This window comes from Bos indicus, chromosome 16 (assembly GCF_029378745.1).
Source record: "Bos indicus isolate NIAB-ARS_2022 breed Sahiwal x Tharparkar chromosome 16, NIAB-ARS_B.indTharparkar_mat_pri_1.0, whole genome shotgun sequence".
NCBI classification, from domain to species: domain Eukaryota; kingdom Metazoa; phylum Chordata; class Mammalia; order Artiodactyla; family Bovidae; genus Bos; species Bos indicus.
Genome location: NC_091775.1, coordinates 51,087,438 through 51,109,503, shown reverse-complemented (window position 1 = coordinate 51,109,503; position 22,066 = coordinate 51,087,438). Strand labels below are relative to the sequence as shown.

At 58.5% G+C, this 22,066-nt stretch overlaps 2 protein-coding genes across 4 annotated transcripts in view; one reads left to right on the top strand and one right to left on the bottom strand.

Moving 5' to 3' along the window:
* Positions 1 to 1,999: 1,999 nt before the first annotated feature.
* Positions 2,000 to 5,143, top strand: PRXL2B (peroxiredoxin like 2B). The gene is made up of 7 exons (XM_019976892.2): positions 2,000 to 2,176; positions 2,371 to 2,575; positions 3,265 to 3,316; positions 3,870 to 3,933; positions 4,014 to 4,089; positions 4,383 to 4,501; positions 4,997 to 5,143. Exons 1-7 carry the CDS (start codon positions 2,114 to 2,116, stop codon positions 5,021 to 5,023), a joined length of 606 nt encoding a protein of 201 aa, XP_019832451.1. The 5' UTR covers positions 2,000 to 2,113; the 3' UTR covers positions 5,024 to 5,143.
* Positions 4,122 to 22,066, bottom strand: part of MMEL1 (membrane metalloendopeptidase like 1) — a 39,155-nt gene continuing 21,210 nt past the window's right edge. The window contains exons 7-24 of one of the 3 annotated variants that reach the window (XM_070768353.1): positions 21,110 to 21,205; positions 20,611 to 20,729; positions 20,072 to 20,137; positions 18,649 to 18,783; positions 18,486 to 18,575; positions 12,689 to 12,825; positions 12,241 to 12,334; positions 10,835 to 10,963; positions 10,349 to 10,447; positions 9,824 to 9,907; positions 9,304 to 9,407; positions 8,961 to 9,019; positions 8,627 to 8,746; positions 8,036 to 8,169; positions 7,872 to 7,937; positions 7,194 to 7,289; positions 6,649 to 6,756; positions 4,122 to 6,576 (exon numbers count right to left, since the gene is read on the bottom strand). In XM_070768353.1, coding sequence (XP_070624454.1) covers positions 6,673 to 6,756; positions 7,194 to 7,289; positions 7,872 to 7,937; positions 8,036 to 8,169; positions 8,627 to 8,746; positions 8,961 to 9,019; positions 9,304 to 9,407; positions 9,824 to 9,907; positions 10,349 to 10,447; positions 10,835 to 10,963; positions 12,241 to 12,334; positions 12,689 to 12,825; positions 18,486 to 18,575; positions 18,649 to 18,783; positions 20,072 to 20,137; positions 20,611 to 20,729; positions 21,110 to 21,205 — 1,712 coding nt within the window. In that variant the 3' untranslated portion in view covers positions 4,122 to 6,576; positions 6,649 to 6,672. The remainder of the gene's footprint in view (positions 6,577 to 6,648; positions 6,757 to 7,193; positions 7,290 to 7,871; positions 7,938 to 8,035; positions 8,170 to 8,626; positions 8,747 to 8,960; positions 9,020 to 9,303; positions 9,408 to 9,823; positions 9,908 to 10,348; positions 10,448 to 10,834; positions 10,964 to 12,240; positions 12,335 to 12,688; positions 12,826 to 18,485; positions 18,576 to 18,648; positions 18,784 to 20,071; positions 20,138 to 20,610; positions 20,730 to 21,109; positions 21,206 to 22,066) is intronic. The other 2 variants (XM_019976055.2, XM_070768352.1) reach the window with 2 other exon arrangements.

The following is a 22,066-nucleotide window of genomic DNA, read 5'->3' as shown; positions in this document are numbered from 1 at the left end:
TTAAGTTTTGGTCATGCTAGGTCTTTGTTGCCGCACAGGCTTTCTTGGGTTGTGGTGAGTGGTGGGGCTAGTCTTTGTTGCAGAGCTCAGACTTCTCATTGCAGTAGTGGAATAAATGAACAAACCAATAACGGAGTGAAGCACACCTGGGGTCTTGGTGGGGACACAGCCCTGCTCACAGGACTGCTACATCTTTATCCCAGTGCCTCTCCCAGCTGCTTACTGCCTGCCCTGTGCCCCCACTGCCCCCTCAGGGTGGACAGGAGCTCGAAGTCCATGGCAATGAGTGGGCATCAGGGAGGCAGAGAGCTCCCTGGGCAAGGCTTCCGAATCCTGTCCCCCCTGCCGTTGAGAGACCCCATGACACAGTGGCTCTGGCTCCTTGGGAGGTCCGCATTCCCAAGGGGCAAGGAATGCTGGGGGGCACTCTTGGGGTCTGCCTCCTCTGGGTCTGAGGGATGGAGCTTGGAGGGTCGTTGGGCTGTAACTCCTGGGGACCTGAGCCCGGATGGCCCACAGCTTTGCTCACCAGGTGGCTTTCTGGTTTTCAGGCCTGGCCAGTGTATCATGCCAAGTCCCAGACAATAAACGCTCCAGGAGGAACATGTCCTATGCCGTTGTGCTGTTGGTCCCAGGGCTTGCTTCCATCTCAGAAGGGCTGCTGCACCCTGGAGAGACGAGAGGTGGGGAGTGGAGCAACACACGTGGCACCTGGGTGCCCGATGACAGAGACCCCTGAGATACCATGGCCTCCGTGGTTGCACTCCTGGATTCCGAGCTGTGACATTTCCTGTTGTTTCTCCTTCCCTGGTGGACAAGGGGCTTCCTGCCGCTGTTAGTCTCTGCATGGCCTTTCCTTCCTGCCTTCAATACCCAGGAAATGAAATCCTTCTCTTTTTGACATAGTAACTCAATTTTGGGGCCTGGACTTCCAGGCACCCCAGCACCCTCATCCTTCCAGGCCCAGCGGCAGGTTGGAGGCAGCAGCAGCCATCTTGGGCCTTTGTGTTCCCCCTATTGGGGGCCCTGTGGAATACAGTGAGGTAGCAAGAGGGGGCGCCCCTCCTTCCAAACCCCAAGTGGGCTGCTGGCTGTGGCTTCCTTCTCCAGCCGAGTCTGGGGCCTGGAGCCGCCAGAAACCGCAGACTCTCCGCGGGGGTCAGGGGACACCCAGGTGAGACTCCGCTGTCCAGCTTGCCTTGGCTCCACCTCTCAGCCTCCGTGCTAAGGACCCTCGCTGCTAAAACTGAGCGATACTGGAAGGCGTCGCAAGGCTGTCGCGAGGAATGACAAATTCACAAGGCACCTAGCAAACTGCTGTTGTTTCTTTCAGGTCTATTTTACCCAAAGTTTGGGGGTTAAAGCACATGTTTAGCTGGCATGATAACGGACAGTACTTTATGATGAAAGCCAACACGGACGTGTAACTCAGAAATCGCTGCACTGTCATGGACTTTCAAGATACGTTTTATCTTGGTCTTTTTAGACCACGGAAAAGCTAGGCCCTCGGGCTACCCTCGGGCTCCTCCACCAGATGGGACCCCACCGGAATCCCAGGACCCTGGCCGCTCCGCCCCTTATCTTCCCGCACACCAGGATCGAGCCCGCTGCCCCGGGCACGTCGCAGCACTCTGCTCCGGCGCGTCGCGTGCCTGCGGCCGGGTTGCCAAGCTCCGCCCGCTACCAGCAGCACCTTTGGCTGGCGGGCTCACGCATATACAAAATCTAAGCACTAGCAAGTACTAAGCAGGCCCGACCCTGCTTAGCATCCGAAATCAGAAGACATCGGGCGCGTTCAAGGTGGTATTGAGGTAGACACAAAATACAGGGGCTATTTTGCATACGAGCCGCTGCAATGGGCGGGGCCAGGGCGGAGCGGGGTTGTCGGGGGCGGGGGGTGGGCAGGGCGGAGCCGGGCCAGGGCTCTCCCAAAGTGGGGCGGGGCGACGCCTGGGGGCGTGCCCAGGGCAGAGCGGGGCCAGCGCACGCGCATAGTGGGGCGGGGCGACGTCTGGGGCGTCCCCGCGGCGGAGGCGAGTTGTGCGTTGGAGTGTAGGCGGAGAGGGCTGGTGGGGACCCGGGCTCGCGGCTGAAATCTGGGGCGGCCGGCGCCATGAGCACCGTGGACCTTGCCCGCGTTGGCGCGTGTGTCCTGAAGCACGCGGTCACCGGGGAGGTGAGGCCTGGCGGGCTTAGGGCGGTGTGTGCGCCCCGGCACTTGGCAGCGGCATCCGAGTCCCGCGTCTGGGCGGGGGGCGGTGGGGGTGGGGAGCTAGCTGGCTGGAAGTGAGCGGCCCTGGCGCGGGGCTCGGGGTGTGGACGTGCTCGCAGGCTGTGATCTGGCGGCGCTCCTTACCCGCCCACACGCAGGCCGTAGAGCTGCGGAACCTGTGGCAGGAGCAGGCGTGCGTGGTGGCCGGTTTGCGGCGTTTCGGCTGCATGGTGTGTCGCTGGATCGCCCGGGACCTCAGCAACCTCAAGGGGCTCCTGGATCAGCACGGCGTGCGCCTGGTGGGCGTGGGTCCAGAGGCCCTGGGCCTGCAGGAGTTCCTGGATGGTGGCTACTTCGCGGGAGGTGCCTGCGCTCCCCACCCTCCTCCCCCAGCACCGGCCCCTCAACTGCCCAACCGCCATGAGACCCCTCTCCTCCTCAGACTCAGGGCATTCGCCTGCCTCCTCCTCGTCCAGCCCTGATCCTTCTCTACAGGAGCGGCTTTGACATGCTCCTGTATCCTCTCCCCTGCCCTCCTCTCGTACTTCCTCCCTTCCCCTGCCCCCTCCAGCTGTGGCCCCTACCTGCCTGCCCAGCCATGATGTTCCTCCCACTATGGAGGGCTCAGTGGTGACTCTAGCCTGGAATCACGACCAAAAGTCTTTACTGTGTCCTCTGCCAGCCTCCCACCTCCCCAGGAGCCTGATCCTGAACTTCCTCGGATGTTTCCCAAGCCCAATAGTAGTGGCTGGGCCTAGAGCCCAGACTGCACTGGCTCCCACCCCACCCCTCTGGCCCACCTCTCTTTCCAACCTGTAATATGCCCTCACAGAGTCCTGCTCCTCCCGTTTCCCCCTGTCCCCTCTGGGCCTCTGCCCTTCCTCTTAACAGTGGGGACACAGCCCTGTTCTGCCTCTCCTGATCATGGGTGTCTGAGCTGGGATCCAAGGGTGGACAGAGGGGCGGATGCAGGAGAGTGAGCCCCCTGGGTGGGGGCTTGTGGGGGAGGGAAGACAGTCCAGGGGCACAGAACTGTGGTCTCTGCTTTCCAGAGCTCTACCTGGACGAGAGCAAGCAGTTTTACAAGGAGCTGGGCTTCAAGCGGTGAGCTGAGAGCTCCGGGCTTCACTGCTCCCCTCTTCTTCTGCCTGCCACCCTCTCCTTGGCCAAGCAGACTCTGAGCATCCACTGCTCCAGTCAGCCCTACCAGTCTCTCTTGGGTGCCTGTGTCTGTTATGGGCTATAGGTTAGGCTTCTCACCCAGGACTTCTCCCTAGCTGGCTCCAGCGGGGGCCTGGGCCTAGGGCACCAGTCAGGGGCCCCTCAACCACCTTGGGTGCCTTGCTACAGGCTGGCTGCCTTGTCTGATTGGCGGTGCCAGCTGAGCCAGATCCCCGGACTCACCCCGTCCACACTCCCCACACCCTCTGTGGGGCCCCAGGCCTGCCAGCCCGTGGCTCTGGCAGCTGCTGCTCCTGGGGCTGGGCCAGTTGCTGGCCTGGCTGTCCCATGTCCCCTGAGCCCCTGGAAAGTTGGGGTGGGGCTTGCTTGTGGGAACTGGTGGGTGCGTCTTGTGGAGTCAGGGTCGTGGGCAGGCTCTGGGGCTCAGTCTTTGGTGCAGAGTCGGAGCCTGCATGAGCCAGCTGTGTCTTGGCAGGTACAACAGCTTGAGCATCCTCCCGGCTGCCTTGGGGAAGCCTGTTCGTGAAGTGGCTGCCAAGGTTTGTGAGGGCCAGGGTTGTATGGGGCTGGGGTGCAGGGCTTCTGTCTAGGGCTTACCTGGGCTGCTCCCCTCCTCCAGGCCAAGGCTGTCGGCATCCAGGGGAATTTGTCCGGGGATCTGCTGCAGAGCGGAGGGCTGCTGGTGGTTGCCAAAGGTGGGCTAGGGCACGGGCATCAGGGCTTAATGTGTGGTCATGGGGTGGGGATTGCAGGGCCACATGCTTAGGTGGGAAGGTCTTGCTGAACTTGACTCTGCCCTGACCCTTCCTCTCTCCCTCCCTCTGGCTTGTTAATCACAGTTTCCCTCTTTGCAGTGTGGCCCAGCTCTCAGTGTCCTCTTAGCTGGACAGGGTGTGGCCAGAGCAGCTCACCCATCCCCATAACCAGATGGGGTGGTGGCTGCACAGGGGCACCCTGACCACTCCACCCCCACCTCCACCTGCTGCAGGTGGTGATAAAGTGCTGCTGCACTTTGTCCAGAAGTCCCCGGGTGACTACGCCCCACTGGAGAGCATCCTGCAGGCCTTGGGCATCTCTGCGGAGGTCGGCCCCAGTGAGCCGCCCCAGGTGAGCCCAGGCCTGGGGTGGGCACTGCACTAAGAATGCCTCCCCCCCAAACTCCCCAGGGTTGCGTGCTTGATGTGGCCAGACTTTGAGCTGGGCCCGGATGGCTTTAGGTGATTCTGTGCCCACGGCAGCCCCAGGATGTCACTGTTGCCTGCCCCACTTTGTGGTGATGGGCCAGGGGCAGGGTGACTGTACGGGCAGGCACAGCAGGGCCTCTCTGGAGGACAGGGGGTCACTCAGGGGCTGCAGAGAAGAGGAGTGGCCTGTCCTCTCAGCCTAGGAGGGCCAGGGTTGTCCCAGGTGACTGTAGCCCATATTAGCATGGTTCCGGTGGCCGACCTTCTGTGCTCTACGTGGAGAGGACTGTCCAGCATGCTTCTCCTCCTACTTGGGCCTTAGACACTCCTGGAGGGTCTATGGCCCTGGAGGGTGGGATGAGCGGCTCTTGGCCCCAGGGGCATGGCTGGCCTGATGGGGCCCCTGCTGCCTCCACAGTGCGATGAAGAGGCATGCTCGAGGTGAAGGTCCCAGGAGGTGTCACCTGCCCCGGGCACACTGGGAGCTGGATGTGAGCAGACTCCAGAATCTCTGGACGTCCTGGTCTGTGAGCAGCGATGAGCAATAAACTGCGGTCTCTGGGCAGCGTTTCTTCATTGCCTCTAAATCTTGCGCTCAGCAGCCAGGGCCTTGATCACTGATGGTTTCATCCGGGGCGGCGGGTGGTCGTGCGTCCCGAGGCTTCACTTTCCCCACTAGGAGAGTCACTTTCCCTGGTGGGTTGGTGGTGGTGGACATGCCCCTGGCAGTTTCTCTGGAGACCCTGGGCCTTTGGCGCCTGCAGGTCAGGGGTCTGCAAACAGGCCCAGGGTGTGGGAGACGAGGGTGGGGTGGGCTTCATCTGATAGGAAACACCCCAGGTGGGAGCCCAACCTGGAAGGCTCGGGGTCAGAGTTCACGTCTGGTGGGAGCTAGTTGGGTTCTAGGGAGCTCTGCTGGACAGCCGAGGCCTTGTATGGAAGCCCTCCTGGGGGAGGGGCTTGCCTAGACAAGGTCTAGCTCCCTGAGGCTCTGTCACATGGGGGTGACCAGCACCTCAAAATTGACAGGTACAGAGCAGAACTCCTGTCCTGCCCGCCTTCAGGGCCTCTCATCTGAGTCCAGATGAGTTTCTCAGCAGCCCCGCCGTGTCCCCTGGTCTGGGTCTGAACAACCACAGGGGCCTTCTAGCTGTTCTCCCTGGCACCCAACCCCCTCACTCAGCCTCTCTGTGGTCATTTAAAACTCAGGGCACGTGACAAGCTTTAACCCCTCACCGGCTTCCAGTTACACAAAACCCCACATCCAGATAGTGGGGTGCAACTTGCATCCCCTCTGCCCCATCCCCCACCTTAGTTCCTCCCTGAGTCAGGAGCCCCCCGCCTTGTTTGAACCGTCGGCATGGGTGGGCATTTTGGGGCATCGTGGTCACTGCTGTGCGTCCAGCACAAGGACCCTGGGGTCTGTCAGGAGCGCCCTGCCATGTTCCCACTCGGCCTCCAGCTCTCAGTGGCAGGTGCAGCGGGAGAGGGGGCACTTTCTCGGGTACTGTCACCCAGACCACTGGCCCTGGGCCCTGCTACACAGACAAGGCAGCCGCTTCTTTAAAGCGTTTACTTAGCTGAAGTCTGAAGCTCGTGGACATCTGAGGAGGACGCGCTTTGGAGAGCGGGCAGAAGACGGATAACCGCGTCTACAGGGCTGCGGTGGGGGGCGTAGACCCTCGCGGGCGGGCGCAGAGGCGGCGCTGGGCAGGGCGGCGCTCACCTCCGGTTGTCTGAAGCGCCAGCTGCGGTCCAGGCCCGGTGCGGAGGCCGGGCGCGGCGCGGGCGGGTCGGCTGCTGGCTGCGGGGTCACCGCCGGCAGCACTGTCTCCGCGCGGATGGGACGCCTCGGGGCGGCGGGTGGGCGTGGGCCGCGCAGCGCGGCTCGGCCTTGGCTACCAGACGCGGCATCGCACCGTTGGGTGCATGGGGGAGCCATTCGCGCAGTGGAACGCGTCTGCGAAGGCGCCCAGGTTCTGCAGCGAGCCCAGCACCCTGTGGGTGGACGGAGGGGCCTGAGACAGCGCCGGCCTGGGCGCGGGGCGCGGGGACGCCAGGGTCACTTGCCTGTACTTCAGGGGACTGTGGACGTCAGTCTTGATGGACTGGATGGCGAACTCTGGCCGGTAGGATCCGCACCACACCTGTGGGCGCATGAGGGGCGTGGCTGCAGAACTGGGGAAGGGGCGGAGGTGGGATGCAGGGGTAAGGAGGACCAGAGGGGATGACCCCCCGCCATGTCCCAACAAGGGCCCGGAGAGGTGGGGCTCCCCTAGGGCTGTGGCAGTGCTGGAGTGTAGTCTCCTTCCTCTAGGCACAGAGGAGTTAAGTCAGGACCCCCTGCTCCTTGGGTGGGGAGAGAGAAGGCAGCCGGTTGCCCCTTCCCTCAACAGCTACATCTGAATCTTCCCCAGCCCCAGCTCCCCTGACATCCTTTCCCTCCAGGAAGCCCTCTTGGCCCATTAGTTCCGGTTCTGCCCAGCTTGCCAGCCCACAGTGTCCCTGGAGGCACCCTGTAGTGAGAGCTCACCGAGGATAGGAAGTGGGAGCCAGTTCCCAGTGGTGGGTGTGGGGGCAACTGGGGAGGGTGTGGGTGGGGAACTGACTCCCACCTGCGCATAGTTGATGAAGAACAGTTGCTGGTAGGTCAGTTCCAGGCCTGGCAGCTGCTGGTCCTTGCCGCCTTCTGCCACCCACTTCAGGTAAGCCTGCAGGCACCAAACGGGTGCTGGGCCAGGGCCTGCCCTCCCGGGGGCAGCACCAGCCTGGTCAGGACTCCTGCTCCTTGGCTTGGGGCAGAATGGAGGTCTGGCTCTCAGGCCTCCCCTTGTGAGGGTCCTGCCTCTGCAGCGTGGAGCTTCTGAGCACCCCAGGGACCATCTGAGCACAAAGCCTGGCTGGGCTCTGTGGGGGCTCACTGCCCAGGCAACCTGCCCCACAAATGAGCTCCTGACACCTAGTGCCCAAGGCTGTCAGTGCAGGGGTGTCACTGAGGCTGGAAGCTGTGCAGTGACTGTCACTGTCTTATTTGGCAATGGACAGTGGTCTCCGCAGAGTGCAGAGGCCTCAGCTAAGAGTGGAGTGAAGTGAGGGCCAAGTGGCTATAGCACTTGCCCACCTGTGGCCAGCAGGCTCCCCCAGGGCTCTGCTGCCTCCCGTCAGATGAAGAAGGGTCCCAGGATACACCTGGGCTTGGGCAGGGGACAGTCCCTGCCACACTGAGGGGCCTGTACCTGCCTGGGCCTGACCACTCCCTTCCACTTCCTCTGGGGGGCCCTACTTGGACCCACCTTGTATGCCTGCCGCACCCCTCCATTGTCGGCAATGTTTTCCCCGAGTGTGCTGAAGCCATTCACCTACAGGCGGGAGACAGGATTGGGGGGAGCGCCTGGGCTGCCCTCCTCCGCCCTCCCCTAGGCCAAGGCTGCGGCATGGTCCAGCGGTGGCCGCTCACATTCTGGTCATCAGCCAGGTCCCAGGAGTAATTGCCATATTGGTAGACCATGCACTCTGACTGCTCCCTGAAGTGCTGGGCAGAGAAGTTGCTCCACCAGTCCAGCATGTTCCCATTCTTGTCGAAGTTCCGGCCTGAACGGAGGTTAGGGGAGGGGTAGGCTACCCATGATCCCCAGCCTGCCCAGCGCCAGCCTCGCCCCCACGCCCTCCTGAAATCCCCATGTCTGGAGCCACATGAGCAGAGAATGGGCCCCAGGTGGGGGCTGTTCAGGCCCTGGGGGACAGAAGGCTTTGGTGGTGTCCACGCCACCCCCAAGGTCAGGGCCTGGGGTCTCTCTCAGGAGACTAGTGACTAGTGACCCTTGCTGTGATGTCCAAACTTTCCAAACCCCAGGGAGGGAGTGCATGCACTCTGGGGGTTCGGGGCTGCCCTCAGAAGATCTGGGTGGACCAGTCCTAGGGGAAGGCCAACCTCCCTGGGTAGCAGCTTGAGGACCCTGGAAGCAGGTTGGGGGGGTCCCCCAGGCAGTGGTGGGAGGAGTGAGTGTGTGATTGGAGGTGCGGCTCAGCGCCCCGGGCAGCCCCCCACCATTGTCGTCAAAGCCGTGGGTGATCTCGTGCCCGATGACCATCCCGATGCCCCCGAAGTTCAAGGCTTGAGGCTGCTCCTTGCTGAAAAAAGGGGGCTGGAGGATCCCAGCGGGGAACACTGTGGGGGGGTGGGGGGTGGGGGGAGATAGAGTAAGCTTTAGGTGAGCACACCTGTGTGCTGGGCTCTGGGCGGGCACATCGAGGGGTCCTGCCATTTAACCCCACGGCCGGGGAGGTAGAGGTTATGACCCTCTCATTTTACAGAGGAGAAAAACCAAGGCTCAGAAGGCGGGAGGGCAGGACTAGAGGAGCAGGGTGGAGAGGGAACTTACCAATCTGGTTTCGGTTTGGAGAGTAGAAGGCGTTCACCACGGCAGCCCCAATGATCCAGCTGTGGAAGACAGGTGCATCGTTCAGAGCCCAGTTCTCCTGGGCCTTAACTCCAGGCCCCTCTACTTGGCTGACCAAAGCCCACTCTGACGCATGCACAGCGGTCACGTCACGGGTCCAGCAATGCCAATGGCCAGGGCTGGGTCTGGGCCAGTCTGAACACCTGGTTTCTTCCTGGAGCCCCACAAGCAGAGGGCAGGCACAAGGGGCTCGGAGTCAGACCACTGCCCTCCCCAGCTGGCCTGGCATCTGGCCCATCCCCCACCCCACACCATCCCCACTCACAGGTTCTGGTCCACCTTCTCCCTAAGCTTCTTGAGGCTCCGCTGGGCGCCAGCCTTCAGATTCTGCAGTCCGTTCTCAAAGTACAGGTGCTCTGAGAAGTTCAGCTATAGGAGAGAGGTGGTCATTTCTGGACATTTGTGCGGGGTCCTCGAGAGGCTGGCGGGGAAGGGAGGTCAAGGACGGCTGCAGACTGGCCTCAGGACTCGCCAGGCAGTCCTGCACGTGGCTCACAGGCTCTGGGTGCAGGTGGACTAAGGGCCAACCTTGGCTCTCTGTGTGTTTACTGGGCAAGATCTGAGACCCTCCTGGCCTCAGTTTCCTCACTGGTAACGGAAGGTGATACTGGAGCCCTGGCACATGGCCAGATGACTAAGTTAGGAGGGGTCCACCCCTGGTAGTTGAGGAACGAAGGTCCCCTGGGCTGGTTCAGGGGCAGGTTGGACTGGGGCGAGGGGACAGGTGGGGCTCTCGAGGGCCCCCGGCCTGGGGGTGGACTGGGGGGCCCCATTGGAACACGCACGTTGGAATACTCCTCGTCCAGATGTTTGTTCCCCTCCTCCAGGATGTAGTCAGGGTACCCAATCTGCTCCCGGATGTTCATGGCCTGGGTAGGAGAGGGGGCCAATCCATGCCCACCCTGCCATGGGCATCCTGGTTCTGTCCCTACCATATGGGTTAGGGGCTAAGGGACTTGGCTTTCCTTGCAGGCTGGGGGGAGGCTAATGGGGACAGAACGTGAAAGGGCTTGACTGGAGACTGACCTTCACCACTGACCTTCGTCCAGCTGCCAGCTGGGATCTGGGGTGGGGGTAGGGCCGAGCTGCCACGCTGCCCTCTGTCACACGGGCCCAGAGGGACCCCTGCTCCTTGCAGCCGTGGCCGTCCCACCACCCTCCCCCCCTTGCTGGGGGTGCCTCATCTCTGTCCAAAGCCCCTTCCTGAGTGAGCCCCACCCCCTGCTCATTGTCCTCTCTCTGAAGTGGGTGTGGTGATGGTCACCCCATGGCCCTCACACTGGGGCTGCCCTCCCTGGCCTCCTTCCCACCTTCTCCTGGGCCTTCTTCTTGGATGACTCATCCATCCAGCTCAGCTCATCCAGAGTGTCCACGAACACTGCCCGCACCTTGTCAATGAGCTCTTTGACCTGCAGGAGTGCACGGCCCTGGTGCCTGGGGGGGCCAGCACTGGGTCTCTGCAGGGGGCTGGTACCTCTGAATGTGGAGGGGATTTGGGATAGGATCCAACCCCCTGGGCGCTTTGTCCAGGGTGGACCTTCCGACCTCCTGGGCAGGGGCTTGCCGGGCCCTGGACTCATGCCTCGTACAACTTCTCCCCCCTCCCAGGCAGGCCATCAGGGGTCCTACAGGGGGCACAACTTCCCCGAATCCCCATGTGTGACAGGGCACTGGGGCAAACATGTGCTCCCCAGTATGCACAGGCCCTGCTGGACAAGCAGGACCCCCTGACCAGGGGCCAGGAGGTCCCTGCAGGGAGGCTGCCCTGGGCCCAGGATGGGTCGTGGAGCACCCACCACGTCCTTGCTGTCACCGGAGAAGGCCTCCTTGACATAGAGCGAGCCCACGGCGCTCTCCATGTTGCTGTTGACATAGCTGACGCACTCCCGCCAGCGAACCTCCTCCACCGTCGTGCCATAGAGTGCCTGGCATGGTTCATGTCGTCATCACGTTTACCAAAACCTACTTCCCTGGCCTCGGCCCCAGGGTGCCCAGGGACCAGTGGGACACATGGGGGAACTCAGACACTCCCTTTGAACCCTGACCCCCAGGGGTGGGAAGACAGTGTGTGGTTTGGAGGGTGGGGCTCCCGGCACAGGCCGGCCTATGGAGGCCGGGGGCCCTCCTTGTCCCCTGTTCCTGGCCTGACTATTTGCTCTCCAGGAGTCCAGCCCCACCCAAAGCACAGGGTGGCATTGACCTTGGAGGCCTTGTCTAGCTCAACCGTGAGCTGCCAGCTGCCTGGGGCTCCGTTTTCCCATCTCCAAAGTGATGATGGGAATGCTTGTGGTCCTCGGGGACACAGGGCACAGCCCACCAAGCTCCTCTGTCCATGGGATTCTCTTGGCAAGAATACTGGAGTGGGTTGCCATTTCCTTCTCCAGGGGAATCTTCCTGACCCAGGGACTGAACCTGGGTATCCCGCATTGCGGGCAAATTCTTTACCGTCTAAGCCACCAGGGAACTGCCTGATTATACTTTTCCAATCTCCAAAGTGGCAGTGAGAATGTTTGCTGTCTTTGGGGACACAGAGCACAAGATGGAAACGTTTCCCCTGTCAGATTTCCGGCCCTGAGTCCTGGCCAGCCTGGAACTCTGGCCCTGCATCTGGGCCCACACTTCAGGGTTGTGGGGTCTCCTGACCCCAAAGCACTCTGACTCAGCCTCTCTCCACTGAGCTTCAGGCTCCACTCTCTTCCCCAGCTTGGCTGCTAGTGTCTCCAGCCTGGCTGCCCCAACCTGGCTACCACTCTTAACACCCCTGGGGCTCTCAGTGCCTGTGGGACCTGAGAGCTGCTCTGGCCCACAATTGCCGGTCCCCCACCTCATCTCCCTCCTTCCCCCATGTGATCCTGGGGTTGCTGCCCCAAGACCTCTGCACTGGCTGTTTCTGCTCCTGGGGAATCTGGCCGCAGTCTTTTCATGCCTGGGTCATCTTGCCTGAAGGTCTCTACTGTCTAATGGAGAGGCCCTCCCTGCCCTCATCCACTCCCTTTGCATCTTACTGGTTGGTTTTAAAGAGCAGATCAAGGTTTGTTCAGCTGGCCCAAGAGGATCAGTGTCTCATTAGCCTCAATTATGGCTCTGACCCCAGGGTGGACTTTGGTGCTTGGCCCATGGCAGGTGGTCAGTGTCATAAAGGGACAAGTGGCAGGCCAGGTTTGGCATGTGGGGAGAGGCACGGAGGTGGGGTGTCACTCACCTTGCGGTAGCTTGCACGCGCTTCCTTAAACCGCTGGCTCAGGCTGCTGATGCGGTCCAGCACCAGGCGCCAAATCAGGTAGTTCTGCATGGTCCTAGGATAGGAGGCACAGGGAAGTGGATGGAACAGGTGGGTGGTGCTTGCCCAGGGAGAGGATGAGGTTTCCGGCCCTTGGACAGCAGGCTCCACACCAAGCAGGGAGTTCAGGGTGGTGGAGGACACATCCAAGATGACACCCACATACATCCTGCCTGCCCCTGGATGCCTCAAGGAGGGGTTTGCATCTCTAATATAAAGTTCCACTGGCCACGAGCATTTACCCCCATCATGTCCCTCACGCCTCAGAGTGATGCTTTATTGGATCCTTTCCTGAGAGAAGGAGCTGTTAGGGAGGAGTAGAGAGCGGGGGAAAGATGCCGAGGCCTCTTGGGGCCTTCCTTGGCCCTACCTGGGTGAGTAGACATCGATGATGCCTTCAAGATTCTGGAGGTAGGGGATGCCATAGACCACCACTTCTTCATTAGGCAGCAGATCAATTTTGACAGAGGATAGCACGGATTGTATGAAGAGAGTCCAGTTAAATCCCTGGGGACAGAGGGATGGGGAGAAAGAAGGGGAGGTGGAAAGGTAGACACAGTTCTTAGGCATCCAAGAAACCCACCCCTACCAGAGAGTATTCTGGTGGAGAAGGCAGGTTTCCTAGTGGCTCAGATGGTAAAGAATCTGCCTGCAATGAGGGAGACCTGGGTTTGATCCCTGGGTCAGGAAGATTCCCTGAAGAAGGGAATGGCAATCCACTCCAGTATTCTTGCCTGGAGAATTCCATGGACAGAGGAGCTACAGTCCTTGGGGTTGCAAAGAGTTGGACATGACTGGCTAACATGTTCACTTTTTCAGGGAGAAAGTGCAGGTAATCAGAATCAGAAAAGGGTGGATGACATTATCGCAAGCCTAAAAATGGTGAGAAGAGATTATGCCATATATTTGAAAAAACTCAAGTACAATGGAAGAATTCCTGGAAAAGCGCACTTAGCAAAGACAAAAGAAGAAACAGAAAAAAAGTTTTATGTGTAATAATCTGGATGTGTGCATGGCTCAGTTGTGCCCGACTCTTTGGAGCCCATGGACTATAGCCTGCCAGGCTCCTCTGTCGATGAAATTTTCCAGGCAAGAATACTGGAGTGGGTTGCCATTTCCTATCCCAGGGGATATTCCCAACCCAGGGATTGAACCCATGTCTCTGGCGTCTCCTACATTGGCAGATGGATTCTTTACCATTGAGCCACCTGGGAAGCCCAAAGACATACAAAGGTAGTAAACTGGATATTTAATTAAAATATTTTCACATAGAATTTTCCAGACTTATCTGGCTTTTCCTGTGGATACTGACATTTAAGGAAGACATATTGTCAATGTCACTCAAACTTTTCAGAGAAGGGAGAAAGAAAAAACCTGTTTCAACTTGATTTATGAGATGAAGAATAATCTTAATATCAAATAAGGATATTACAAGAAAAGAAAACAATAGGCTAAGGACCTGCCAGGCAGTCCAGTGGTTGAAACTTTGCCTTCGGAAGCAGGGGGTGTGGATTCAAACCCTGGTTGGGGAGCTAAGATCCCACATGCTTCCCAGCCAAGGAACCAAAGCATATAACAGAAGCAATATTGTAGTGTGTTCAATAAAGACTTTAAAAAATGGTTCACATCAAAACATCAAAAAAAAAAAAAACTTAAAAATGCAATTATAATTCATCCATACCAATATAAAATGATAATGCAACACAGCCAAATTAGATTTACTCCAGGAATACAAGTGTGGTGTAACATTTGAAAATCAAATCAGTGTTATTCTATATGATAACTGAATACAGAAGAAAGATCACATGGTAATTTAAGTAGAGGTGGAAAAGTTGTTTAAAAATGGACTATCTGTTCATGATAAAGACTTTGAGCAAATTAGGAATAGGAGATAAGTTCCATAATCTAATGAAATGATCTATACAACAGGCTAAAGAATGCTGAGTACCAAAGAATTAATGCTTTTGAACCATGGTGTTGGAGAAGACTCTTAAGAGTCCCTTGGATTGCAAGGAGCTCAAAGCAGTCAATCCTAAAGGAAATCAATTCTGAATATTCATTGGAAGGACTGATGCTGAAGCTGAAGCTCCAATACTTTGGCCATCTAATGCGAAGAACTAACTCATTAGAAAAGACCCTGATCCTGGGAAAGGTTAAAGGCAGGAGAAGAAGGGGACGACAGGTGATGAGATGGTTGGATGGCATCACTGACTCAATGGACATGAGTTTGAGCAAGCTCCGGAAGACGGTGAAGGACAGGAAGTCTGGCGTGCTACAGTCCATGGTGTTGCAAAGAGTTGGACATGACTGAGTGACCGAATGATGAATACAACAGGAACAGTGACAACAAATAAAACCCCACTCCACAGCAAGCAAAATTAAGTGAAAGCTTGCAACACCAAGCTTTCCTGCTGAGATCAGGAAGGAAACAAGGTATCTACTGTCATGACTTTAGCATTATGCTAGGAGTCGTAGACAGTTCAATAAGATAAGAAAAAAAATAAAATCGTAAGGATTGAAAAGGAAAAACACATTTTTCATAAAGGATATGATTCTGTGTATATAAAATATGAAAGGATAAACTATTGGAACTACTACATACTTTGAGTAAAATTGCTATATACAAAGTATTTTTATTAATATATACCAGGAACACACAAGACATATTATAGAATTATACCATTGGCAATGATATTTAGAAAACCTAGGAATAAATCTATTGAAAGATATGTAAGGCCTTGACATAGAAAACTATAAAACTTACTGAAACAAGAGAAAACATAATATATAAAAGTAAATGTATATGGAAGGTTCATGGATCAGAAGATTGAACTTTGTAAAGATGTTGACCTTCCTCCAAACTGACACTTAGATTTGAAGCAATCCCTATGGAAATCTCAGCAGCTTTGTGTGTGTGTGTGTGTGTCTGTGTGTGTGTGTAATTGGCTAGCTGACTCTGAATCTTGTAAGACATGTAAAAGTTCAAGAATAATCAATTTGATCTTGAAGAACAGAGTTGGTAGACATCAGAACTTATCATAAAGCTGTAGCAACAAAGGCAGTGGGTGCTGTGAATAAACAGAGACCAGTGGAACCGAAGGCAGTTCAGAGATAACACACGCAGGTGCGAACACACAGACACAGACACGCACGCAGAGGCGCACAAAGACACTCAGGCTTTAACAAGGGCGGCACACAGCGCAGGGGCTGATGAGGGGGGTCTTTTCAGTAAATGGTGCTAGATCATCCGGATGGCCACAGGGAGGAAATGAAACAATTCCTTCTCACTCTACATAAAATATCAGGACTTCCTTGGTGGTGCAGTGGATAAGAATCCTGCCAGTGCAGGGGACATGGGTTCGATCCCTGGTCTGGGGAGATGTCACACACTGTGGAGCAACTAAGCCCATGCACTGCAACTGCTAAACTCATGTGCTGCACCTACTGAAGCCGGCGAGCCTAGAGCCTGCGCTTCGCAGCAAGGAAGCCACTGCAGTGAGAAGCCTGCGCACTGCAGTGAAGAGCAGCCCCCACTCCCTGCAACTGGAGAAAGCCTGCTCGAAGCAGCAAAGGCCCAGGATAACCAAAAAGAAATAAATAAGTAAAATCACCTCAAGGTAGACTTTGACCTAGACGACCTGGACAGGCAAAGATTTCTTAAGCAGAATGCAAAGAACGCTAGACAGAGAGACAGTATCCATCCAACTTTGATAAATTGATAAACTGGACTGTTTTAAACCTCCTTAATAAAAAAGAACCAGTATGAGAGTAACATATCAGGCTGCCTGTTGGAGAAGACATTCGATACACAGAAACTGGCCCGGGGATCACATCCAGTGTCTATAAAGAACTAAAAACCGGCAAGAAGAAGGCAGAGGTGGGAAGAGACTTGAACAGACACTTAGGAAAAGAGGGTCATCGCTGGCCAGATGGTGTGGAGTAGTTCAGGGAACATCAAATCCAACTCAGAATTCCACAGCACATCCCTGGACGGGCTAGGACGGAAGGAATGGGCACACCCAAGCACCAGAGGGAGCATTTCACTCCTGTTGGGTAGTGTAAATGGGTATGATGGCTTTGGAATGACCTGTGTCCTACAACCTGGCCACTGTGCCCCTGGGTGGTTGCCTGACAGAGATGCTTGCGTGTGTGTGCTAAAGGACATGCAAGAGAATGAATGCAGCAACATCACTCAGAAAAGTCCTCAACTGGAACTGACCCAGAGGTGCAGCAAGAGTAGAAAAGATGCACAAACTGTTGTGTGTTCTCAGGGTCGATCGTACAGCAATCAGGATGAGTGGGAGGTCGCTGCTGCCCCGGTGAGGTGAGATGTTGGCTCGCCCAGGGAATGTGAACAGGGCAGCCGGTACGAGTGTGTGGTGGGAGGAGGACAGCGCTGCTTCAGGGGAAGAGCAGGATGGGGGCTGAGTGGATGTGCTCACATGTGGCAGTTCTAAACTTTATAAACCCATTATCATCCAGACATTCTGAGCTCTGGGTTCCTGGACATGCCCCCTGCTCTTCTGGGGCCATCTCCTGGGCAACTTCTGGCCATCTTGAGTTCTGTTCCTCTCACTTCCCGTGTTGAGTGCATTTGTATGTCCTGCCCCATCTCTCTCCCAAATCAACCCACAAGCCAGGTCTCTCGGCACTTCTGCTGCCGATGGTCCCAGGCTGCCACCTGTCTGGGTTGTGCATGAGCCTCCTGACCTGTCTCTCTGCTTCTGGCCCTCGGTTCCCCTCCCTGTGCCCTCAGCAGCCAGTCCTCTTCTCTGTGAGCCAAGTCCTGTCCCATCACAGCCAGAGCCTTCAGAACAGCCCCAGAGGCCTGACACGGTCCACCCTTCCCCCTTGGCCTCCACTTGCCCCCAGACATCCCGCAGCCCTGGCCTCAGGACCTCAGCACACACTGTACCTCTGTCCCCACCTTGGTGGCCCTCTGACATACTGTGCAGGCCACCTCTCTTTTTCCTGACCTGAGCTCCAGGCAGGGCTGCCTTCTTCGTTCATGGATGGAGCTAGTGCCAGAGCAGGGCTGGCCCTGAAAATGCCCGCTGGGGAGTGGGTTGTGGGTGAGGGGTGTCACAGCGGGCCATGGCTGAGAGCCGGGAAGGAAGAGTAGGATTGGGTGCCATGGGGCCTTCCAGAGCACCAGGTTCAGAGCCCTGGGTGGGGCCTCTCCTGAGTCCTGTCTTGTTCCCCAAGTCCTCCTCTCTTGCTCCCTGAGTCCCCTCATGTTCTGTGGCTCCAAACACTCAGGTTTTCTGGTCAGAGGAAGGAGCTTTCTGCCTCTGCCTTCCTCCTGCTGACTTGGTTCTGTCCCCAGCTGCATGCACCCTCCTCCCTCTGACTTGGGCCTCAGTTGCCACCTTTAGTTGGCAATGGCTAGAACGGCCTTCCTGTCCCTCCTCCCCCTGGGGGAGGCCCCTCTGACTGCTCAGGGTGGCCAGAGCAGGCTTTGGGTGAGTTGGGGGTGGGGAAGGGCCCAAAGCTGATCTCCTCTCTTCCTAGGCTGGGCTGCCTCTCCCCAGCCCCTGGTGCTGAGCATGAAGCTTGGCCAGTGGGGAGGGTAGGATTGGAGGGTCTGGCCACAGTGGGGGTCCTGAGCTGGGCCTGGAGACAGAAAGCCCCAGGTGGGGGTCTGCCCAACTCATCCAGGTGAGTCTACAACCCCTCTCAGGCTGTTTCCCGCTCAGAAAACTGGGGACGTTGCAGCAGCCACCTCATGGGAGGGCAGCCCCTCCATCCGGAGATAGCCAGCTGGTGTCTGTTCCAGTGTGAAGGTGTCCCTGTTGAGTGACCGGTCCCACGGCCCCTCTTGGGGGTGGGGGTGTATCTAGGGGTCCCAAGGCCCCTCTTGGGGGTGTCTTGAGGTTTAGACTGTCCTGGTGTGGAAGTATCCGTGTTGGGTATATCTAGGGGTCCCACGGCCCCTCTCAAGGGGGTGTATGGCCCTTCCTGGAGGGCGTATGTGGGGGGGTCCCATCCCATGGCCCCTCTCGGGGGGGTGTATGGCCCTTCTTGGGGGGTGTATGTGGGGGGTCCCTCAGCCCCTCTCTGGGGGTGTATGGCCCTTCTTGGGGGGCATATGTGGGGGGTCCCTCGGCCCCTATAGGGGGGTGTATCCAGGCTAAGAGGAGAGGTGGGTGGGCGGGGGCGGGGCTCACCTTCAGACCGAAGCTGTTCTGGAGCTGCTCCAGGTCCATCCTGTGGTACAGGGCGGTGACGTCATGGCGCTCTTCCTGGGGGACCGTGGCCTGCGGCAGGGCGGGCGGTCACGGGGGCCGGCGTGGCACCCCCCCGCACCGCCCACCTGGGGCGCGGCCTCACGTTGGCCAGCTGCGTCTCCAGCTCCAGCACCTGGGCCATGTCTTCCTGAACCAGGCCGCTGTTCTCGGGGAGGTTCAAGTCCGCCCGCAGCATCATGGCCACCGACACCATGAACTGCAGGTAGGCTTCCCGTACCTGGGCCAAAGGACGCAGGACAAAGTCTGGTGGCCTCGGCTGCCATGGCCCCCACGGTGCTCTCTGTGGGGGTGCGGTGGGCATATGACAGAGAGCAGCCCTCAGGTGCTCACCCGGGCAGGCATTCCAGACGGCTTGTGCCTCCCAGAACAGGGCCCTCAGCGCTGGGGCTCACGCTCCCCACCAAGCCCGGGTGGGTGGCTGCGAGCCCTGTGTGGATGGTGCCTGTGTGACCCGCACCAGGCACTCAGGGCCGGGCTTCCCACTCCATCCCTCCTGTGTGTGACCAGGGCCTGAGACCTAATCCAGAGGACCGCATAGCCACGTGTGAAGTGCGGGGCACACAGTAGGTGCTGGAAAAGGCCCAGGGCTCAGGGGGGCTGCCCCACCAGGCTGGCCTCAGCTGGGCACTGGGAATCAGTCCTGAGGACGTGCGCCGTCTTGGACCCACCTTCTTTGTGGCCCATCATTTGTGGGCAGGAACCACAGAGGCCTTCTCCTCCCAGCTGCTTGGTGTCAGGCTGGGCTACTGCCCAGAGGATAGTGGTGGTGGCCTCTGCTCCCTGGCTGCCAGGTGTGAGCCCATCCACATGCTCCAGCCTCTGCTGCTCTGAGCTGGGTTCCTTGGTCTGATCTCCCACTCCATGACCCCTCCACAGGTCCTGCTTTTGGTCACCCTTGTCCTTTCTCTTGGCTGGTCCTATCCTTCACAGTCTAGCTCACAGCCTGCCTCTTGCGGGAGGCCCACCATATTGCTTCCGGGTCATGGGTCATGTCATCTCCTGCCTTCCCAGCCCACTCCCAGTCTTTCCTCTCCAACTTCCCCCTCTTCCCCTCACTGGCCCGGTCCTCGCCACTATTTGGTTCCCCATTTCTCTCCTTCTGCATGCACAAGCAGGCCTAGTTGGTGGCTGTATTCAGATCTCTACAGGCCCTGAGCTGGCCGCATGGACTCTAGTTCTGCCCTGACAAGGGGGCGGGCAGGGTGTGCCCCTCGGGGCTGCAGGGCTGAGCTGATTGCCAAACCTGGCGCCAGGGGTCCAGGGGCACCCCTGCAACAGTGACAAAGACAGGGGTCCATGTCTGCATGTCCAGCCCTCAGCACCGGGATTGAGCAATGCAGGTGCCCACAAAGGCTAGCTGTGGGACAAGGGTGGGGCAGACACACAGGGAGCTGGGCCTCAGGGGGCCCTCAAGTGACATGCAGGGGGCACCCGGAGCAGAGGGGGCAGACAGGAAAGTGCCGGGGGTACCGGGCTGATCCAGCATCAGGCAGTCCCTGACTCACCTTCTGGTTGTTGCCCTCCTTGAAGTAGTACTCTCGGGACGGCATGCCCAGGGTGGGTTGGTCTATCTGCAGACAGAGCATGGGAACCTGGGCACGGAGCTAGGTCCCCAGCTTCGCCCCTCCCCCAGACTGTGCCTGGCAGGAACCTGAGTTCCATGTGGAATGCATGCAGCCCCAACTCCTGCCCTGGGCTGGACTGTGGGTGGGCTGAGGGGAGGCCCACCTGCACGGCCTTGGGCACCCTCTCCCGCCCCCCAAAGTGAGGGCACATTCCACACGGGTCCTCTGTGGCCTTCTAGCTGTGGCCAGTGGTAGCTGTCTGAGGTCAGACTTTCTGAGCTGGTGCCAAAGGCCTGGACAGAGTGTCCCGAAGACCAGCTCAGCACATGGGCTTACTCCTGGTCAGGACCTGGGTCCCAGAAACCCAGATGGTTGGCACTGGTCCCTGTACTGCAGGCGTGGATGAGAGAAGGGCCCCGGAGCACATCAGGCCCACCCGGCCCTGTGGAGCCCCGCCTCCCCGGCCCCCTGGCTCGTACGTAGATGATGTGCCGGCTGGAGTTCTGGTCGTCGTTCCAGATGAAGAGGTCGATGAGCACCCGCCGGTTGAACTGTGCGTTCATCACGGCCAGCTGCTGTTCCAGCTCCCACTGGGGGCCTGAGGGTCAGCGCCTCATGCTGGAGACCGGCCGGCCTTGGGGTCTAGCCCAGCCCCTCGTCTGATGGGGAATCCCAGAACTCGGGGGTGTAGGAGACCCTGGCTTGTGGCAGAAAGCACACTAGTGGGCCTTGGAGTGGGGCTTGGGGTCGCCCTTCCCCACATTGTCCACAGGGAACAACGGTGTGGGAAGCAGAGCCTGCCCTGAGAGCTGGAGCCCTGGGTCTCTCCTTAGGGCTCTGGAAGGGATGCTGCTCTGTAGAGCTGGAAGGGACTGGCCACTCAGAGCCCGCTAGCAGCTGCTGTACACTCCCCAGCTCGGGCCTAGAAGGCCTCGGCTCCAAGGAGCCCCAGGCCCAGGGCCACCTGCCCTGCCTTACCTACGCTCTTGTTCCACTTGTCCATGGCCACTGGCCAGCCTCCCACCACCTCCAGGATATTCAGCAGGGGCTGTGAGTCTCGCTTCTCTATCTCACCTGAAAGGGGAGGGAGTGATCACTCACCTGATGCCCGAGGGGTGTGTGTATGTGTGTGACACCTGCTGCACACCCAGGTATGCTGACACCCAGCACTATGTCTGACCCTCCCTACACAGACACTGCAGAGTGGGACATGTGGGGGCCCTGGAAAGAGCAGAGACAGGACACAGGTGGGGAGGGGACCAGGGTTGATGAAAGCCCAGGTACCACCAGGACGAGGGTATTGGGGGCTGTGACCTGGAGCAGGCGGGACTCAAGAGGCCCAGGCAGCACTCTGGGCAGGGGTGGGGGACCAACTCGACGGTGCAGAAGTCCTCAAGCCCTCCAATCCCAGCATCGGGTGGCTGAACTGCCGACAGAGCTTGACGCACAGCCTCCCAGTGGGGTGGTTCAGGAAGCTTGGGAGAGCCTGGGTCAAGAATCAGTGTGGGTGGGAACAGAGAGGCCTGTGGAGTAGGCAGAGGCTCCGGGTTGGGAGGGACTGGCCATCCACTTGATCTGGATGGGCTTGAGAGCAGGCTGGTGGGGGAGCAGTCCAGGGGGAGGGGGGCCAGGGACTGGGGGAGTGAGAAGTATGGTATCCCACATGGCTGGTGAGGGCACACTGGGCTTGCTTTCTTGGGTCCCAAGCTGAGAGCAGGTTCAAAACTGAGGGAGTCCTGGCAGTCTCGGGTCGGTTGTGACAAGAGGCACTGGCTTCCTGGGCTGGTTCCCATAGGTAATGGACTGGCCACCAGGCTGCAGGCCATGGGTCACACCTGTACTTTTATATTCAGTCTGGCATTGTCCTTTTGAAGATTTGGTCTCTCAGGTCAGAAACTCTATACATGTGGGAACCGAGGACACCGCCTTCACCTG